Consider the following 18,890-nt stretch of genomic DNA (forward strand, 5'->3'; position numbering starts at 1 on the left):
GAAAAATATCATTTTCTGCATTTTCACACTTTTTGCAAGGTATTTTTTTCTCGAAATCGAAAAGTGCATTTTCGATATATGAAAATGACTTGCGAAAATTTGCAAGCAACACTGGTCATCAGACATCGCAGTGGGACAGCTTGGTGACCTCAATTTCCTTCACCTTAGATAAGTCAGATTGGTCAGCACCACCTACCCTCAGCTTGCTGACAAGGAAAAGTATCAGAGCAATGATGAACTATCACTAGTGTTTAGTGTACCGTCCACCCTAAAAAGGGATTGGATGGTTTACAGTGAGTGAATATACATTGCAAATTGTTAATTTACCAGCCTGAATAACCAATCCACATCAAATGAGTGGAGCGGTACATATGGCTTTTATGAACACACTGGGAAAGGTGAAATAGCTTATTTCACACTGAACAGAGAGGGAAATGGACATGAAGATGATGAAACTGCTGAGCTGCAGTCCTGGTTACAGAGAGTTAATATCTTAGTAATGGAAAGAATTGGTCAGGTAATCTGCTTTGTGCTGGAGAAGCACCTTCCACTCTGCTGGCAAAACTGAACTATGAGAGTCAACGAAAAGGCAGCCACCAGAAATCTAAGTACTGTATATTATTTGCAAAAAGAACAGATGTGCAATACAGAAACCTTTGTGCATTGCTAATAAATACAAATGTATGATGATATGCATTCATAAAATGGGAAGGCTAAACTAAGGCTTTAAGTCATGCAATCTACTGTATATTAGGGATTATGTTCTGTCTCTGTACTGTATTGTAAATTTTGCTGTAATATTTCTATTTTCAGGTCCAGTTATTACAACACCTATCTACAAACTGTCACGTCGGACCTTACAAATTTTGTTAGTGTTAACACCAGCGCAACGTTCGGCAAACTATACACCAGTGTTAGGAACAGGTATGGTTCTTCTACAAAAAAAATAAAATAAATCATCACAATCTATTATATCTCAACACACTACATCCGCACCATCCCCTCATTCTACTCTCATCTCTTGCAGCCCTAGGTCTTGCGCACACAAGTCAATCCAATCAAATAATAAGCTTGAGCTTTGCTTGATCAATTGATTTCAACAGAGTGAGATTATCATTTAGCAAGTCCTCTTAAAGTGAACTGAGTAGCATTTTTAGCCCCTATGGCATCTCAATAGCACAATAAAAATGCATGTTAACAATGTGGCTCATTAAAAAATCCATTCTAAATCTTTTTCTTACTTTTAAATGTTTCTTAGAGGCTTGTATTGCTCTACCTACACTATCTGCTGACCACAGCAGCCAGATAAAGAGTGCTGTAATTGACTGCTTGGGCAGCATGGTGGCGTAGTGGTTTGTGTTCTCGCCTTGCAGCGCTGGATCACTGGTTTGAATCCCAGCCAGGTCAACATCTATAAGGAGTTTGTATGTTCTCCCCGTGTCTGTGTGGGTTTCCTCTGGGCACCCCGGTTTCCACACATATCCCAAAAACATACATTTTAAGTTAATTGGCTTCCCCCTAAACTGGCCCTAGACGATGATACATGCATTACATGATACATAAATAGACATATGACTATAGTAGGGACTATACTATGGTAGGGACTAGATTGTGAGCCCCTCTAAGGGACAGTTAGTGACAAGACAATATATACTCAGTACAGCGATGTGTAATATGTTGGCGCTATATAAATACTTAAAGGGAATCTTAACTGAGAAGGATATGGATGTTTCCTTTTAAACAATACAGCTAATCCAGTTTGACTTCAGGCAGAGCACCTGATCTGCATGCTTGTTGAGGGGCTGTGGCTAAAAGTATTAGAGACACAGGACCAGCAGGAGAGTCAGGCAACTGGTATGATTTTAAAAGGTAAAATCCATATCCTTCTCAGTTTAGGTTCCCTTTAAATAAATACATTAGCAGTAGCAATGAGCAAACAAAAGCTTTCATCAGCAGGTGAGTAGGGGGGGGAGAAGATAGAGGCAGTACTTCAAACAGTTTAGAGAAGTCACACTTGATTACATTCACACCTTCCCATGGATAAATAAGGGCAGATGAAGGGGGAAAATGGCAGCTTGTACACCTATTATAAACCAGGACAAACTGCAGAAAAAAAGCTGATTGGATCCCTTTAAGAAGTCTTTGCCGTGACCATTTGTATGAGAAATATATGCAGCTGATTTGAATAGCATTGCTGTAGTTTTTGTTAAGAATACTGGAAATTGCCTTTTGAAGAGGAACAAATTTAAAAAACAGAGAGCCTGTAATGTAAGCCAAAGATTGGCATGTGTTAGTGGCAATCACTCAACCACTTGCCCGTAAATCATTAGAGGTTTGAACCTACAGCCCTCCATGGCAAAACCACTGTGGAGTTTTGTTTTTCTAAAGTCTTCTGAAACTGTGGCCCCCACCAATTGCGTGGTCTCGGCCCACCCCCAGATCAGTAGCCATGGTTCAACAAGCGGCTGCTGAGCTGGAGGCAGGCCGACTCGACCCAGGAAGCGGTGGCTCAGTTTCGGAAGACTTTGGATAAAAATGGCTATGGCAGTCTTGAAGATGGAGGGGCGGAGATTCAGACCTCTAATGATTTATGGGGGGGGGGGGGGCGGGTGAGTTGCCGCTGACACGCACTGATCCTTGTAGCTCTAACAAAGCTTTACAAAAAGGGCTATTTCGCACTTGTATATTTTTACACTCTTGTTCCTCTTAAAGGTTTATTGTGGAGCATCAGACCCCACTAACAGTGAGCTCTGTTGGTGGGGAGAAAAAGGAGGGGGGGGGGGAATCACTCGTGTGCAGTGTTGTGCGGCCCTGCAGCTTGGCCTTAAAGCTGCAGTGGCCATTTTACTAAAAAAAAAGGCCTGGTTTTAAGGGGGGTTTGCTACTGTGGTCCTCAAGTGGTTAAAGGGAACCTTAACTAAGAGGTATATGGATGTTTCCTTTTAAACAATACCAGTTGCCTGGCAGTCCTGCTGATCTCTTTGAAAATTGCGCAAAAGGTGGATCAACGCAACACCAGGCCGCCTCCGAATGGCCTTCATCAGAGATGCACTGAGCCTCCCCAGGAACTACAAACGCACCTTGAACCCAAACAGAAGCTCTGCATATACACCAAAAGCATGGCTGTTAAGTGGGAGCAGCTGACCAAAAACGAATTACATTAGTACATAGCAAGGAAATGAGCAGTGCTACTTAAAAACAGACTAGTGCCTACCTGCAAAAGAGTGCAAGCCCCACTTAATGCATTTTTTGCACACAGAAATAAAACTGACATTCTGCATAATGATTCTGCACATTTTGTCAGTTTTCTCTATCAATTACATTAGCTGCTGTATAAAAACGTGTGCATAAAACAGGAAACACAAGTGTGTCCCTCTGCCTTACGCTGGTAAAATTTACATGCGCACACAGTGTAAATTTCACCAATATTTATGCACGTAATGTAACTTGTGTTGCGCAAATAGCACAACCTGTGTTATTTACACATCACGAACATTGCTAGTATAACACACATCACCGTATTTGCGTAATATTATACAAAGTATAGCACACATAGGCCCATATGCAATTAACTTTTTCTCCTGAGTTTTTCAACTTCCTTTTTAAAATAACTTTTCAGCACTTTTTAATTGAAAAAAGTACTAAAAAGTAGATGAAAACATACTATCAAATGTATTATAAGTATTTTCTCACTTGCTGGTGGCTTAAAGTGAACCAGAGATGAAGCACCCTAATGTATTTTACCATAGAAATCAGTGGGAACATTACAGAAAACATTTACCCTGCTCCGTTTCATCCTCACTGCTAAAAGTGTCTTATCAGCTGAGATAAGAATCCCGGACTAAAGCTGGCCATACACAAGGCCGATTCCCGCCAGATCGACAGCAGATTCGATCACTGGGATCGAATCTGCTGTCACATCGTTCCTGCAACACGCCGAATGTCGATCCATTTCGTCCGATCCCGTCGATCGCTCTGTGTGGAAAATTACCGTTGATCGCCCGCGGGTAGGGAGCGCGTCGCTAGCGGCGTTCGAGTACCCGACGACCGACGCAATAGAGCCCGCATACATTCGACTGCCCCCGGTCACCGCTGCTCCGTCTCCGCACTGGTCTGGTCTCCGGGTCCAGCATGCTTCACTTCTAGCCCGGCAGGAAGTTTAAACAGTAGAGGGTGCTCTACTGTTTAAACTTCCTGCCGGGCAGGAAGAAGTAAAGCATACCGGACCTGGAGACCAGAGCGGAGACGGAGCAGCGGTGACCGGGGGCAGTTCCGCCGGCGGAGCAGGTAATGTATGTGGCGGGGGGAGCGGCGGCAGCAGCACCACCACCACCACCACCACCACCACAACAGATTGTGAACGGTTTCAGGCTGAAATCGGTTCACAATATGTTTGCAGTAAAGGTAGCCATACGATCACTCTCTGATCAGATTCGATCAGTGAGGGATCTATCTGTTGGTCGAATCTGATGGCAAATCGACCAGTGTATGGCTACCTTAAGCATTCAGTCTTGCTTTGCTATAGTAACTCAGCTATAATGATTCCTGAGCAGAGCCAGCAGGGGGCAGGCTTGGGCTTGAAAAGACACCAAAGAACACAGTCTCAGTCTGGCTTTGCTACAGAATGATTATAGCTGAGTGTTTAGTCGGGGATTCTTATCAGAGGTGATAACAGGCAAACTAAGCAGAGAACAATGAAACAAAAAGCAGATTAGGTGTTTACTGTCATGTTCCCACTGATTTATAAGGTGAAATACATGAGGGTGCTTCGTCTCTGGTTTACTTTAAAAGGCATTTTATTTACAATTATGAAAATATCACCAAGGAGAAAAAGGTAATTGCACATGGGCCATTGTGTCCATGATATGAGCTGCTCTATTTACGCAATGCATGTTTTGTTGCTTGCATAAATGGTTTAGTGTCTTGTTGAAATATTTGTTCAATGTATTTATCATTTTTTGTATTATTTATTTAAACATATTCACTTCAAAAGTATTTCGATTCCACATTTGTTAGCTGTAAAAACTTCAGCAGATTCCATTTAACCCTGACAATGGTCAGATGTTGCAAACAGATCGTATTGCTTGTGCATTTTCTCACCATAAGGTGTACCTGTGCTTCCTGGACTGTGCATTTCTCAGTAAACAGAATACTTCATTTGTAATGGGATCTCTCTCCTCCTGTTTCTTCTATAGGGATTATTGCCCGTCAGGAAAAGTGATATCGCTAAGGTGTATAGGTGAGTCATACATTCTGGGAAGGAGCCCAGACACACCAATGTAGATAACGCCAAAAAAAAGCAATCAACAGAGTGGTGGCTCTGAAGAACAGAGGCCTCGGTGTTGTCCATTTTTTTTAAACATTCGGGCCCATATGCAATTCACTTTTTCTCTTAAAAAAGGAATACTATCGATACCCAAGTGTTCTAAAATGACAGTGTGCAAATAATGTCTAAGTAGCTGTGTAAACATTTTCCTACTTTTCATGTTAAATATCAGAGGCAAAGGCTGTAATTTATTGAGGGTAGGATTTAGCTATATTGGGACAAATCAATTGCAGAAGGGGTGTCTGCTTCAATGCACAGCCAGAGTTGCATATCCGACTACAGAAAGCAAATAACAAACATATCAAACTCTGAAAGCAAAAACAGTATGAAAAAGCTGTGACAATTAGTTACATTTCCTCTGCTCTCTTCAGACACTTCAGTCAGAAACACAGGACACAGGATCTGCAGCTGTTGGGAGCTCTCTTCTCTGTCACACACAGAGCTACACATAGAGTTAACTGATCAAGTGTGAGGGGAATTTCCCCTCTCCTCATGGCTCAGTCAGCCTTCAGTTTTGGCGTCAGTAAAGCTTGAATGTATATTGATAACAGTAAACAAAGAAGTTGCTACTAAAATGTATACACCAGTATTTAGCAGCACTTCCCAAACAATTCCTGTGTCAATTGAAAAAAATATGTGAATCGATAGTATTCCTTTAAGTATTCTCCTTTGTGATATTTTTACACCTTAGCAATAAAATGCATTTTAAGTTTCCAGCAAGCAGAAAATACTCAGAATAATTTTAACAGTACTTTTTCATCTACTTTTTTGTACTTTGTCAGTTGAAGACGGCAAAAAATGTTTTAAACAGAAGATTAAATATTATCTCTTATCTTAGGAGAAAAAGTGAATTCATATGGCCCAAGGGTTGCTGCTCTAGAATACAGGCCCACAGAGCCTATATATACCCCAAGTGTGAAAGTATCAAGGCAATTAGAATAGGTTTGAATTCTGTACCAGTGGTAATGTTTCATAGTCTTGCTTAGTGTTTCCTGATACCTATCCCAAATCTCACCTATTAAAGAGTACCGCCAGTGTAAAAGACAGGGCCTGTCATGCCAGACTTTTTCTTAAGGAGAATCTGTATTGAAGAAATGTTATATAAATAAACATATCAGCCTGTTCAGGGCCATCTCCTAGCCCCCTCTGTGATATTTTCAATGGTCCCCGCCGCAATATTGGCGATAAAAAAACATATACATAACATATACATAACAAAAACATAAACTGTTTTGTAAACAGTAAAGATGGCCACAGAAACCGGAAGTATACTGAAAAGAAACAGGATGTATACTGTCTTATGTTTGCATTACACGTTTTCATTATTACACAGTGAATGTAGCCTTCAGATGTTATTTGCAAGTTTAGAAAAAGTTTTACCTTCTGCCTCTGTGGCTCTGCACCACTGAAGAGTGACAAGAATCCTCTGACTCCTTTATAAAGACAGCTGTTTCTTCTGAGCTAGGAGTCTGGGCACTGCACTCCTGTCTGGGTCACAGTTTGTCAGCATGTGACAGGCAGCTCCCTCCTCCCTCAGCCTCACAGACAGCATCAAAAACACACAGAGACTGAGAGCAGGGAAGCTGTCTGTGAGGAGTAAACAAAGCACATGGCATAGCATATGCTCTAGCTAGCATAGAGGGGGAGTGCAGGGGGCATGCATAATTTGTCCCTATCACAGCAGAGGCAGGTCCTTCCTTCCTGGGTCGACAAAGCTTGACAAAGAAAAGAAGATTAGATATATTAGAGAGACAGTGCAACTAGAAAAGGCTGCAGTAAGCCAGAGCACATTAGAATAGGTATAGGAACTTGTAGGATAGGAGAAATATGGCTGAACATTTTGTTACAGAGTCTCTTTAACCATTTCCTCCACACGGACGTGAGCTTCATGTCCGCAGTGAAGCAGCTAGACCCGCATGGACGCGCTAGTCACGTCCTTGCAGTTTGGGGGGTCTGCAGGCAATCCTGCGGGCAGATGCCCGCGATCACGCTGCTGCTGCTAGCAGGGGGGATTGACTGCAGGGGACAAAAGTGCCAATCCGAGCATGTCCACCGAGAATAAACACTGTTTTTGTTCAAAAACAGTGTTTATTCCTTACATACAGCCTCCGCGTGCTGATTTCCGTCGGTTTCCACTGCCGATCGTTAAATTTATGAATGGAAACAATATTTCCATTCATAATCCCCCCGTCGCCGCTGTGACCGGAGGCTTCCGATGGAAGCTTACGTCACTTCCCCTAGTTACAATGCAATGATACATTGTATCCTATTAGCGTACAAAGTACGTTAATAGGATTTTTGCTCAGCGGGGACATCTTGTGGTCAAATAATAAAATACACCTACTGACTTTAGGGAACAAAAAAATAATATCTATGACAAGAGAGCATATAATTTTCAAATATTGGGCTAACAATTAGTGATGGATGTAAAACAGAAAAAATGCACCTTTATTTCCAAATAAAATATTGTCACCATACATTGTACTAGGGATAAAATGTTAACATTACAATAACCGGGCCAAATGGCCAAATAAAATGTGTGGATTTTAATTATGGTAGCGTGAATTATTTTAAAACTATAATGGCTGAAAACTGAAAAATAATGATTTTTTTTCATTTTTTTCTTTATATTCCCATCATAATGCATTTAGAATAAAATAATTCTTAGCATAATGTACCACCCAAAGAAATCCTAATTGGTGGCGGAAAAAACAAGGTATAGATCATTTAGTTTTGATAAGTAGTGATAAAGTTATTGGGGAATGAATAGGAGGAGCGCTGACAGGTGAAAATTCTTCTCGTCCATGACGTGAAAAATACCCGTGGGCTGAAATGGTTAATGATGCAGGATTGGGGGTGGAGGGGGTGGCGTCTCAGGGTTAATTACTTACCTGGTTGGCCGTAATTCATTGAATAAGGTTGAGTGCATCCGCCCCCCCTTGGAAATGCAGCCATGGCTTTTTTCCACACAGTTCTGGCCACCCCCATCTGTGTTGTTGTTGCCTGCCCTCAGCTCGACAAGCACAGTCTAATTGGTGGCTGCCAAGCTGGGGCAGCCCACAGAAACTCAGACGGAGGTTTCCAAAGAGCTTTGGAAGACTTCAGAAACATGACTGCGACTGCATTGCTAAGGAGCAAATAACAGCCAACCAGAAAAGTAGATATCCCTTCCCCTCCCCCCCTTCCATACCACATCATTAAGACGGAGTCTGACATGACAAGCTCTGGCTTTCATACTGGAGGTGGTATTTAACAGGGATGAGCAGAAACTACGCCAGTGCGAATTTTCGCATCGTAGTTCGCATCTATGCATCGTAGTTCGTAGGCGAAGTCTTAAAAATACGCGTACGATTTTACGCGTAGCGAAGTACCATTACGCGTAGTTTACGCCCCTACGTGTAGTTCTCATGTGTATTGCGAAGTAAACTACGAATGCGTTATTTGCGTCTATTTTTCCGCGTACGATTGTATGCATACAAAATTACGCATTGGAAAGGGGAATGTACGCATAGAAGAGTTACTGTTACAAGCATTTGCAGAGGAATTCATGCGTACATTTTTATGCATAATTGTATCAGCGTCTGCATGTACTACGCTACGCACTACGCGTAATTGCGTATTTTAATGCGTATTCTACAAAATGCATGCGAAGCAATTATTTGGTTTTGAAGCCGTAGTTTGGCTAAGCGTAATTGCGTAAAACTACGCGTAGTTTCAGCGTAGCGAAGTTGGCTGACTACGACCATCCCTGGTATTTAATGCCCAAATCCAAAAGCCGAAAAGAAAAGCATTTTTTTTATTTTTAATACTGTAAAAAGAGTTAGACTCTTTTGTTTTGTCTTGTCTCTCATCTCGAAGAATTTACCTTACTATCTGTTAAGTCAGGATTTTGGTAAAACTCTCCAGAAGATAGCTATGTTAAAAAATAGCACCACATTTTGTAGTGTGTGAAGAGTTAGAATTCGTCATCTGGTGTTTCTGAGACTAAAAGGGTTGATGATGAAGAGTACCCACTCTCTGCAAAGTGCACAGTAGAGCTGCTGCTGATCAGCCTAAGGCCTGGGGCCCACTAGAGCACTTTTGACTGCGATTTGTGCTTTTTGAGGGATCACTGGTGATTCCCAATGTGCTAATGAAAGCCTATGACTGTAATTCCACTACCGCAATAGTGATTTGCTGAAATCAGCAATTGAGTGCTGCATTTTTGAAGCGATTTGACTCGGGGAATGCAGGGCCCAAAATTGCTCTGTTTTGGGGGGCAAAATCATTTTCAAAACACAATTGATTTTTGAGAGTAATTTGCGATTTTTAGTGGGTCACAGCCCTCACTGTTACTCCCGCTGTCTCTACCCATTCACATTACTTTGGGGGCCTCCAGAGTCCCCCTCTTTTCGAGGCCTATCCCCATTGAGCAAGCATGCACTATTGACATGTGCCACATGCTCTAAGGCTGCCAGGCTGTGATGCTTCTCTCAATAAGAAGAGCAGAGTCACATGAGAGGGGGCTGGCCTGGTGCAGGATCTCACGGGAGAAGAGCTGGGGACAACATGGTCTGGCTATGAATGTGACATTAGCATTGCAGGATTGGAGGAGCCTCAGCAGAACAAACAACATCATTAGAGAGAAACCATAACCAAGAGTTGAACTTCATCCCAGTCAGTAGCTGATACCCCCTTTCCCATGAGAAATCTTTTTCCTTTTCTCAAATGGATCATCAGGAGGCTCTGTATGGCTGATTTTGTGGTGAAACCCCTCCCACAGTGTGATGTCAGCGCCTCACAGATCTGAGGTCCTGACATCACACTGTGGGAGCCTTGTTGCATTGTGGGAAATAACAGCTGTTTCCAACTGCCAAAAAAAAGCAAGCAGCATCTCCTTCCAGTGACATCACCAGCAGTAAAAATGTCACCATATGATAAATGTCTGCATGTACTGTAAATCAGGGAGAGGAAAGGTTTTACAATGAGCAAGCACTGACTAAATTATTTATACATAATTATTGTAAAAATTAAGCACTTTTTTATTACATTAATTTCACTGGAGTTCCTCAAAGTATACTGTCTGAGCAAGGTTTGAACCACAGTGGTCTAAGCAAATCATAATTCCATAAAGCATTATACTACTTTTATACTACTTACTTCAAGTAAACCTGAACTAAAACTTCTTTTGCTTGATTATAAATACTATTATTATTTCTTGAGTTGACAGCAATGAATGTTGAAAACTGCTTCCCCTCTGTGCACTGCCTCACAGAAGGGCCAGTCCTGTCTACCCAGATATACTTTTTGGTTCTGAAATAAAACAAAGGTCTCAGTTTCACACCTTTGTAAACTTGTGAAAATGTTTCTCTTCCTGTAGACTGTGGAACATCGAGGAAGAATTTGGACAGCAGGATAGTAGGAGGGACAGAGGCAAAGTCTGGAGACTGGCCCTGGCAAGTGAGTCTTCAGATCGGCAGAACACATGTGTGTGGAGGGTCCATCATCACCCCAAACTGGATAGTCACAGCTGCACACTGTGTTGAAGGGTAAGGTCCATTGAAAAATATCTATCTATGCAAGTGCAAGTAAGCCGCCTCACAAAGTAATTTAGAAATCACTCCACCTCTGTGAAATCATTTACAACTGCTCCAACCACTCTATGGAAATGGCTCTTACCAAAAAGCCAATGGGGGTAGGTTAGTGCTGTTCTAGCACTGGTTCAAGCAACCGGCAAGCACATGTATCTTTGCTGTACATTTCATCAGGGTTGCTCGTAAACTACACCAGTGTGAATCTACGTGTCGTAGTCCGCAACTACGCATCGTAGTTCATAGACGAAGTTTAAAAACATTGCGTACGTATTTCCGCGTAGTCGTAGTACCGCTATTCGAAGCTTCGCCCGCTATGCGTAGTTGACATATGTATTGCGAAGTCAACTTCGCGTCCGGTAACTGCGTCTCTAGGGATAATTGCGCATGCGCAGAAATATTATTGCCCTTCTATATGTATAAAATTCCGCATTGGAAGGTGGACTGTACAAATATATTAGTTCACCCATGCGCAAATTTAGCGGATTGCGGATATTTTCCACATTGGGGCATAAGCGTCTGCATACACTACGCTTCGCACTACGCAAAGCTTTCGTATTTTAACGTGTAGTCTACTGCAAACGTAGTGAAGTTTCTGATTTCGAAACCATAGTTTGCGAAGCGTAATTGTGTAGAACCACGCGTAGTTCCAGCGTAGCGAAGTTGGCTGACTACGACCATCCCTACATTTCATCATTGGTTTCCAGGCACCACCCAAAGTGCAGCCTCCACTCTGCAGCACCAAGTCTTCCTCTGTCTTTCACTATAACAACCAACTCATGTTTCCCTTTAACTGTGACATTTACTTTGTCTACCAACTCTGTATTATGTACCAATGGCCGTATATATTTATCTAGTGATGTTGGTTTCTTACTCTGTACAGTGCCAAGGGAGATGAGGCTGTATAAATTATTATTGTATAATGATGTTTGTCTTCCTAGGAATAATGCCTATGCCTTTCAGTGGAATGTGGCAGCTGGGTCAATCAACAAAGCAGGTACCTCTAGTTACCTTGTAGAGAGGATCATCTCCCACCCCAACTATGACAAAGAGACAAAGGACAATGACATTGCACTCATGAAGCTAAAGAGCAGCATCATATTTACTGGTGAGTTTTTTTTTTGTCTTTTTCTGTATGGACAGGGCCGGATTTACCAAAAGGCACTGTTGGCATGTGCCTACAGGTGCCTGATGATGGAAAGGCGGCTCACTCCGCTCCCCTACTGCCTCCCTCCCTCCTTCCCCATGCACAGTCCTGGGCAGATCATAAATGAGGGGTTACTCACCCTGCTCTTGGCATTCCACTGACGAGATCTCCCTGTAGCCAGGGGCACCACTAGCTACATAATACTGAGGATCGCTCAGGATAATTAATGCTAAGAGACACCTTTAGCTACTTATGATGGGTAAGGGAAGTAAGGGAGAAGCGAAAGCTGGGACAACCAGAACAGTTGCAGTGCGGTTCGGTTGGGGGTTTGTAGGTTCATGAAGGGCGAAGTCTAGGGTGCCAGGACATCTATGCCTATGGGCTCCTGTTATGTAAATCCTGGCATGTGTATGGAAATACTGTTACTGCTTGATTATATTTTTTTTAAAGTGTACCTAAAGCAGCCTGTAGTAAGATGAGACAGACGTGAATATAAAGTATGCTACGAGTCCTACTTAAAACTTGCTAAAGTTCCTCTTTTATTATTTAAAAAAAAACAAACAAACAAACAAGTTTTTTATTAGCAAATTTAGTAAATCTACACAATCAGCAAGATCATATAGTGAACAATACAATGAAAATGTTGAACATTAATGCTGAAAAATAAATAACAAAAAAAAAAATTGCGATCCATAGTATGCAGTGAACAAAGTTGTCATCATGGCCAAGCCAACAGAGCGCTTCAAGATTAAAGTGTAACTGTCGGGCATAAAATCAAAAATCAATTCTTTATTTTTATCTGGTAAACGAGTAATAAGGATCCTAACCAGGCAATCCAAAAGTTAAAAATCACTATTACTTTTCTTGTTGATAAATGATAATTCCCCAGTTTACCTGACTCTTACTTGGTACATTGCCACACAAAGGAAGTTGCAGGGCATGCTGGGTTGTCTTTTTTGCTTCTTTATTTCCCATCAGACTTAACTAATGCAGTCTGATTGGCTGAAGCCTCTTTCCCTCCTGTTTTCCCCTTCTACACTTCTGTTCCTCTCTGATTGGCCTGATCACAGCCTGTGTAAAAAAAAACCTTGTTACAGAAAGCTGATACACAAGCTGATACACAAAGTCGGCGTCGGGGCTAGAGCTGTACCATGTAGATAGGTTCCACTTCTCTGTCACTATTATTAAAGGAATGATTTACTGCCTATTTCTTCCCTGCTCATGCACACACTGTTTTCTCACAGATCATATGAGAACAGCTGAGAGATTTTTAAGTTACAGAGAAGGATCTGAAGAGAAGGACCTGTACTTTTTCCTGTACTTGCATGCCCCCTCCCCCCTTCCCCAGTCAGAATGAGCTCTTTCTGGCTGCAATCTCTGTCTACTTTAGAACTGCATGAAGCAGAAAGAGACAAAGGAACAGCTGATTAGATATTTACACAGTATTTGATGCTATATTTCTGCATCCTGCCCCGATGGGCATTCTGACATTGAATGCATATAAACTGTAGAAATCAGTTCTAAAACTAAACGTTTTAAACTATTTTTTCTTCAGCTGACACTATTAAGCCGGTATGTTTGCCTAATGCTGGGATGCCCTGGAGTGACACCCAATCCTGCTGGATCTCCGGCTGGGGTTACACCTATCAAGGAGGTGAGAACTGAGAAGCATTGAATAGCACATTGCCAAGTAAAACAATTTCTATAATAATTGATCTAGTGGCTAGGCGGTGTATTGGCTGGCACGTTTGCATTGTTGTGCTTATGCTCAGATTTAAAGTGGAACTGTAATGTAAATGCCATAATGAATAAAATTGCTTATTTTTTACAATATTCATTATAGACTATGAATCAGGGTTTGCCCTTTGTAAAATGTTTCCTCTCTCTGATTTACATTTACAAATTTATCACTGGTGGTGACATCTTTAGTCCTGCCAGGTGATCTGTATGGAATGTTTGTTTACTGAGAGTTCTATGCACAGAGGGAGATACAGCTTGCTTGGCAGTTGGAAAAAGCTGTTATTTTCCACAATGCAATGAAGTTCACAGCCAGCAAACTCTCAGGACCATGGCCCTGACATCACACTGTGGGAGGGGTTTCACCACAATATCATCCATACAGACGTCCCTGATGATCTATTCTAGAAATGGTAACGTTTTCTTGGGGGAAAGGGGGTACCAGCTATTGATTGGCATTAAGTTCAATCCTGGGTAACATTCCTCTTTAACCACTTCCTGCCTCATTAAGTGAAAAATAAGTCTCTGCACTCCCCTCCCTACAAAATCCTAGATAACACTGTTTATTTATCTCTGAGCTGGTAACAATGCTACACAGTTGTAAAGTAATGACAGCAAACCCCTCTCTTCCTCCCAGGGAATTCAATGGCAGGATTAATGTGTAAACAAGTGTAAAACATTCCAGGAGCAGACAGATGTAACAAGAGAGTAGGGTATATACAATGTGTTACTAATACATATCAATATAAATTAACTGTTTCAACTTTATAAACAGGAGAGATAGAGATATGAAATGTGTGGGTTTAATGTACAATAGAAGCTATTTACATTTAAGCTATAATATATGAAAGTGGATACATTGTGTCTTTTACCACTTTTTTCCTTATTTTCCTTTTAAAATACATAGAATATAATGTAATTACTAAAAACAAATATCAGACACAAAAAGCCCAATTTGTCCGGCATAAAAAAAATATATAGATCATTTAATTGTGATAATTATTTATAAAGTTATTGTCAAAGTAATCAGAGCTGAGCTGAACTGTGAAAACGACCAGGGTAGGGAAGTGGTTAAATCTGTTCCAGGACACTATCATGCATGTAGTTTGTACATTCTCTGTGTTTTCCATGTTTATGTATGTTTGTTCTAGACACTCTTCTTTTCTCCCATACCACAAAAACTTTAACTGGTTTCCCCCAAAAATGGCCTTAGACTACAATAAGGACAGTATACAATGAATATGCTGTGAAATTAAAGCACGGGTACCTTCTAAGTATATCTGACTAGAGCTTGTCAGATAAGCTCTCATGGCCTTGGCCCCACACAATATGAGCTTCTTTGTACTTTGTATGCACAAGTGTGGTCCGCACATGCCCAGTAGAATGAAGCTGCCAATTCATGTTATTTTTTTCTCCAAGCACAACCCAGCTTTGTTCTACTGGGCATGTGCAGACTGCACCAAAGCATGCCCAAGAAGCTCCAACTTGAAGTGCAGCCCCAAAGAAGAAGTGTGTCTGGGACATCAGCGGTGGGTTCAGGGAGGATCTGGGATGCTTTTGGACTTTCCAGAGGATTCCCACTACTTAGGTAAGTATCTATTTTTTAGACCCTTCTATCTCACAGGTTCACTTTAAAAAGTGACTTTTTTAAAGGTAAGATAGGTTAAGGAATAAATTAAATCCCTGCAAGACTTGCCTGCCTATGCACCATTGGGAAATGTTATCCTCACTTAGTGTCCTTGTTACAGTCAACAGAAACATGGAGAATGAGTTAGCATTGAAACAGGAATTGTCAGTGAAGCCCTAGTGGGGGCACCAGTTTGGTGAGAACTCTTGGAGGTGTGGCTTCCCTTTCCTTCAGGTAGATTTCCTGACACTGTTTCTCTGAGACAGTGAAGGAAATCTCACCAACAAAAATACAGACAGCAATAAAACTTAATGGAGCTTTCAACCATTCATGACTCTATCTGCATAAATTAGAATGTTTGTCTACAAAGAAAAATGTTTTGTTCATAGTTCTACTTTAGTTAGGGGTTGAGCAATGCCATTGCCACCATTGCTGATTACAAGTGTACAATGATCTAATATTGTCATACCTTTCTTAGCAGGAAATGAAAGAATTCATACATGGTGTGATTATATTTAGTTTTTTTTTTTGTCCTACCAAAGGCTCCACCTCTGAAAGACTAATGGCAGCTAATGTGCCTCTGATCAACTCAAAAACCTGCAATAACCCTTCAGTTTACAATGGGGCCATTACCTCCTCCATGATATGTGCGGGTTTCCTCTCTGGAGGAGTTGACACCTGCCAGGTAAAATTTTGTTGTGCTAATGAAATCATTTAAGGACCATGGGTTGTTTTTTCACCAAGGGTCTTGGTACATGGTGAGGACTACAGTGCAATTTTAAAACTGTGTTGTGATAAAGAAGTTAGCACATGGTGGGGCGCATTACCAATTGTGTGGATCCTAGTCACATGATCACTGGGGTTATATATCAGCACAACGAATAATGTTTCCACTGTACTGCTTGGCTCTCTCCCTCTACTCATTGGCCTCAATTCACTAAACAGTTTAGCCTAGTCTACAGGTGCTTTTTAGGCTACTGATGGTTTTCGTGTAATGTTTTAGACTTGTTTTTAGTCCTGGTCTAACATTCAGTAATTACAAAATTCACAAAGGCAAGCAAGGAGTAACCACGCCCACTTTTTCTGACAGAGATTAGACCAGCTGATTTCTGTTGGTAAAGTAATTCTGTGAGGAATTTTAGATGTGAGGATGGAACCTTTTGAATTAATTATGCTGTAGTTTAATTGTATGCAGAGGAGAGCTCATCATAGGAGAAGGCTGTAAGTCATAGCTACTTATTTGTTAATTGCATCTTTTGATCATTTCCCCGGCTTTACCGACCAAATTACCAAATGTTTTAGACCAGGTCTAAAAACCGGTCTAAAACATTACGTAATAGTGAATTCCCCTTTTGATGTACCTGACCAAACCTCCTGTAGACTAAAAACCATCTGTAGACTAGTCTAAACTACTTAGTGAATTGAGGCCATTGTGGAATTTGTAAATTATTTCACTACATGAATTTAAGCAAATTATTTACAAATGTCCTTGGAGGTACTTCACAAGTGCCTCTTCATACAAGTACCTGGCAACGTTTGCAGCTATGCGTTACAAATGGTATTCACTGAACTTATATTAAAAATGATAACAGCGCTCAACAGGACCTATGGTAAGTAAATTAGATCATAAAACTTCTAACTGGTTGAGTTCTATCATATGACACCAACCGTCCATAGATTAAATATTGAAATAATGACTGGTCTAATGTACACGACCCAGATCTTAGACCTCTCTCCACATCCTCATAGTGATATATAAGACATGCCGGGTTCACACCCTGCTTCCAAACACACGTACTAATACATAAAAAAACGGCAAAAGTCCAAGTTTAAAAGTCCCAAAATGTAAAAAGTTCCAAATTAAAACAAAAGTCCCAGATATCTAATTCTTAGTGCTTTAATATGACAGCAGATGATATCCTTCTCCAAAATCAAACATGCTCACCGGACAGCAATGCCAATCATGACAGTTGGCATACAGCGCAGGCGGCCCAGCCAGTATCCTCACCGACTCCTCCTATGTGTCTTCAGCCTTGTCCAATCATATATGCGAACAGGGAGAGAAGAGAGAAGCCTCTATGGCGTAGTATGTTTTAGTATCCTCACCACAAAGTGCTCGCCAGACACGTTTCATACACTGTGACCCAGCACCTCCATCTACCGCTCCACACAGGCACTACCACACTTAGCCTCTTACCAGATAACGTGGCTGACCCGATTAGACCAGCAGAAAACACTTTGGTGAAGTTACTTTGTCTCTGCTTTGCACTCCCATAGACTTTCCTCAGCCCCTTCAACTTGCCGTCTCAGAAGTAGTGATAGGTCCCATTGGGCTATCACATTTAACATGGTGTAGTGGGTCCGTTGTGACAACTCACAAGTAACTGTGCGTCCTGCACGTTTCATCCAAAAGTGAGGCCTACTTTCATTGGAACTTTTCTGGTGCGCATAAGAATGTCAATGCAACGGACATTTGAAGTGAGCACTTTGTGGTGAGGATACTAAAACATACTACGCCATAGAGGCTTCTCTCTTCTCTCCCTGTTCGCATATATGATTGGACAAGGCTGAAGACACATAGGAGGAGTCGGTGAGGATACTGGCTGGGCCGCCTGCGCTGTATGCCAACTGTCATGATTGGCATTGCTGTCCGGTGAGCATGTTTGATTTTGGAGAAGGATATCATCTGCTGTCATATTAAAGCACTAAGAATTAGATATCTGGGACTTTTGGTTTAATTTGGAACTTTTTACATTGTGGGACTTTTAAACTTGGACTTTTGCCGTTTTTTTATGTATTAGTACGTGTGTTTGGAAGCAGGGTGTGAACCCGGCATGTCTTATATATCACTATGAGGATGTGGAGAGAGGTCTAAGATCTGGGTCGTGTACATTAGACCAGTCATTATTTCAATATTTAATCTATGGACGGTTGGTGTCATATGATAGAACTCAACCAGTTAGAAGTTTTATGATCTAATTTACTTACCATAGGTCCTGTTGAGCGCTGTTATCATTTTTAATATAAGTTGTGAATTAGGGCATACACTCCCTGTTGATTATAGCGCACCAGGTGTAACTATTTCATCAATTTGAGAGATTGACGACGGTATTCACTGAACAATGAAGTTGTTTGCTACTTTGAAATGCTATTGACATTGGAGCAGACATTGCAGTATAGTGTTTAGATGGCATACTTTTTTTTTCAACAAGTAACTTTTATTAAAACAATAGCAAAAGATGATCACAATTCCATACAAGATTGCCAATATAACAAATATAGACATCATAAATCACACAATAATCAGACACACCATGCGCTTGAGAAATACAAATGTTAGTAGTAAGAATACACATAATGCAAATCCTTAAAGGCCAATCAGAAAACATTAACATAAGAGAAAATGCTGATCTACTGTAAACTACCCAGTGGCCAGACAGAAGGTTAAGACCTAGAATCACGCCACTCGGACCAAGGGGTCCA

General features: G+C 41.2%; 1 protein-coding gene across 4 annotated transcripts in view; it reads left to right on the plus strand.

The window, feature by feature from the left end:
* Positions 1 to 18,890, plus strand: part of TMPRSS2 (transmembrane serine protease 2) — a 279,553-nt gene that overhangs the window by 245,501 nt on the left and 15,162 nt on the right. For all 4 annotated transcript variants that reach the window (XM_068270391.1, XM_068270389.1, XM_068270388.1 and 1 more), the window contains 6 exons: positions 814 to 924; positions 5,196 to 5,239; positions 10,686 to 10,854; positions 11,838 to 12,004; positions 13,599 to 13,697; positions 15,950 to 16,092. In XM_068270391.1, the coding sequence (XP_068126492.1) occupies positions 814 to 924; positions 5,196 to 5,239; positions 10,686 to 10,854; positions 11,838 to 12,004; positions 13,599 to 13,697; positions 15,950 to 16,092 (733 nt within the window). The remainder of the gene's footprint in view (positions 1 to 813; positions 925 to 5,195; positions 5,240 to 10,685; positions 10,855 to 11,837; positions 12,005 to 13,598; positions 13,698 to 15,949; positions 16,093 to 18,890) is intronic.

This window comes from Hyperolius riggenbachi, chromosome 2 (assembly GCF_040937935.1).
Source record: "Hyperolius riggenbachi isolate aHypRig1 chromosome 2, aHypRig1.pri, whole genome shotgun sequence".
Classification (NCBI taxonomy): domain Eukaryota; kingdom Metazoa; phylum Chordata; class Amphibia; order Anura; family Hyperoliidae; genus Hyperolius; species Hyperolius riggenbachi.